General features: G+C 48.2%; 1 protein-coding gene across 1 annotated transcript; it reads left to right on the top strand.

Moving 5' to 3' along the window:
* Positions 1–213: 213 nt before the first annotated feature.
* On the top strand, positions 214–459 carry PHALS_12864 (uncharacterized protein; the record flags this gene model as incomplete). The annotated part of the gene is made up of 2 exons (XM_024728500.1): positions 214–343; positions 404–459. The coding sequence occupies 2 exons, from the start codon at positions 214–216 to the stop codon at positions 457–459; spliced, it is 186 nt and encodes a 61-aa protein (XP_024578971.1).
* Between the last annotated feature and the right edge of the window lie 2529 nt (positions 460–2988).

Below are 2988 nucleotides of genomic sequence, written 5' to 3'. Positions count from 1 at the left end.
AGTTCAGCTTGTCAGCCAACTCCATAGACTGAATTTCCGGAATCACTTCTTTCAGATACCGCCGCAGATATCAGGGTTTCTCGCCGAAGGTTTCGCTGGTCCTTGTCAGAGAGCTCAACTGGCACTTTACAAACGCATGAGCTAGTTTCGCCGACTTGATCAAATTATGACTATCGGTTTGATTTTCTAAGCTACGTCGTGGAGGAGCCTTACATGCCTGTAAGTGTTGACTTTTCGCCCACAACCGAGAGCGAAACGAGCACCCGAACATCATTTCATGAGCATTTTCGGATCCCACAAAGTACAATTTTCCAGGAGAAACACCTGCGTTTGGAACAGCAGCGTTCGTATAAACTTGTACTCTGATTAAGAATGATTTTCTGTCGCTGAATGCTGGCGAAAGTGCCTAAGAGTACCGCGTTTAATCACGCACTGCGCGGGGGGATTTACGTCAAATGAGTTATTTAACAGCTTTTTAGCCCAGCTTCAGTGAAGCAGATATCATTTTTTATCTTTGACGCTGCGAAGCACAAAGCAAGACGTGGCATCAAGATGGAATTCAATCACCTCAACTTCTTGATGTAACAGACGCTTAAGTCCATCAAACAAGCTGTTACAGCTGCCGACTTAGCCTTGATCGTCAAACAATGTGTTTTGCTACCATCAAGGTCAAGCACTTTTCGTTGAGTGACCATGTTAATTCTTCCAAGGGGTACCGATAAAGAGTGCGCCGAGACATGACCGGTGACGGCACCAGGGAGGTCTTGTCAAAATGAGATCTCGATCTACCTTGAGCATAAAAAGTGTGATTATCCATTTTTTCACCAGATACTGAAAAAAGCCCCGGTGGATCGATTTGGAAATAGACAACCACTTGCTCATCGAGCAATGCCTGCGGAGAACCCCCCACACCGGACTGGCTTCGGTTTAGCGGCTCGTCAACTCTGTCTGACCCTCTTGGCGCGCGGCTGATACTTAAAAGGGCAAGTTTTAGGATTATCTTTCCATGCTACCGTAACTCATCAATTAAGAACCATATCGATGCTCTAAAGCAGAGAAAACCTCCAAAAACAGGCTGGAAGAAATGTTGCTCCGTCCCCAAAGTGCGCTTTAAATCAGATTGGCTTATAAGAGTGGGATCTTGGTAATTCTTAAGCTCGCCTACATAACACAACTTAGTCTTATAAACAGCAAAAATGGCATAGGTTGTTAGCTAACCATGTTCAGTAAAGCGATATGCACACAACATAATCATAGAGTTTGTGACAAGTTCGGGAAAATCTATGTCGTATTCGTGTATTCTGTTTCTCAGCCATAGCGTCGTCTGTTGGCACACGACTATAAACCTCTTCGATATATATATGATTTGCTACGAAAGTGTTGCCGGGTTAATATTGGCGAGAAAAATGGGCGGGGCCATCTCAAGTGATAAAAGGGACTAATCAGCCATTTATTCAACATAATGTAAAGGCTGGAGCTAACAAGACAAATTCGGGCGCATTGTGGTGTATGCGACATAAACAAAGACAATAGATCGTATAATTGACGCTAGCACCGAGCGCTGCTCAAGTATCGAAGCAGTCGCTGCATGCCGCGAGTGGCATGGTTGGACGAGGTCCGAGGCATCCCTTCAGATGCGCGTGGAGTGGCACGTTGTCACTTGGAAGAAGACTGCGGAGCTAGCAGCTGTTCATCGAAGTGAGGCCAAACCACTTGCGCAAGCCTTTTTGGTTCTTTGGAACCAACCAATCCAAAATGACCTTGACCTTAGCGGGATCCGCTAGAAGGCAACGCTTCCCAATAAATCACCCTAAAAAATGGGATTTCTTCCGCACCGAAGATGTACATATCGGCATTAGGATATATTTAGTGTTTTGGGCAAGAATCCCGAGCAAAGCACGAGGCAAGCGTGGACGTGCCGTTCGGCTTCCGGACACAAAGCCTGGCTGTCGAATGGGGAGACTTGCTCTCGCGCACCATTCCTGCCTCGTGTTTTGCTCGGGATTTTTGCCCGAAACACTTTCGGTGTTTGACAACTCGGATAATCCGATATCCAGCACATTTACCGTCCCGGTCCAGTGCCCGCGCCAAAAGCGCTTCAGATCCTAGCAGAGGTGAGTTCATAACTCACCAAAGCTCCACTAGGAGACGTGCATCTAGCCTTCAAGGTCTTTGACCTTCAATCAATTCATGGCTCGTGGTGTTCCAGCCATGTCATACCAAGGATAAGGTCATATCTTGCATCCAAGTCTAGGACTAAGCAGCGCTCTATGCTACTAAAGTCAAGTAACTTGACACCGTGGTCCAAAGGGACCCTCGGCACAGTGACAGAAATCCCCGTCGCTAAGCGAACAGTGAGGGTGTCACTAAATCGCGCTTCCAGCTCCTCAGCATACAGCTGACTTCCTTCGGTCTTGGAGCGTAGAGCGTAATTGCCCGACGCGCCAGAATCGATAAGGATTTTCATGGCTTATTAAAGCCCTTCACGGTCGCTTTTACGACCAGCAAGCCAGGTTTGTACACACGTTCCGTGTTCAAGAGCACGCAACTCTTCGGGGCTGGGCCCGCTACCCTCTACCCCTTTAAGGCTCAACAGAACGCAATTCTCCCCCATTAGGGCGCCCCACGCCTACTGGGTGTTCTTGTTTCCCCGCGTCAAACCAGACTGGTTAGAAGCGAGACGGTGGTTTGACGAAGCTTTACGCGCCTTGGTCAAGGGACAATCCGTCCGGGGGTGACGCGTGTCTCCACAAACAAAACATCGTCGGGGGGTTTACACGCTGCTCAGCAGCTTGGAGCTCTCCCTCCTCTTTCTCAACATAGCTGAGTACCATTGGCTCAGCCCGCTCCACGTGCTCTGATGGTGTGCATTCCATGTAAGTCGTGATGACTTGAAGTTGAATTCGGCATACAATGCCACGTTCATCGCTTCTTCAAAAGAAGATGGATGTACACGAAGAACTTCCATTCTGGCCACGCCAGTGCGGA

Source organism: Plasmopara halstedii, assembly GCF_900000015.1.
Source record: "Plasmopara halstedii genome assembly, contig: Scaffold_650, whole genome shotgun sequence".
Lineage (NCBI taxonomy): Eukaryota > Oomycota > Peronosporomycetes > Peronosporales > Peronosporaceae > Plasmopara > Plasmopara halstedii.
The sequence above is the reverse complement of the archived record's forward strand: the minus strand, read 5'-3'. Positions and strand labels throughout refer to the sequence as shown.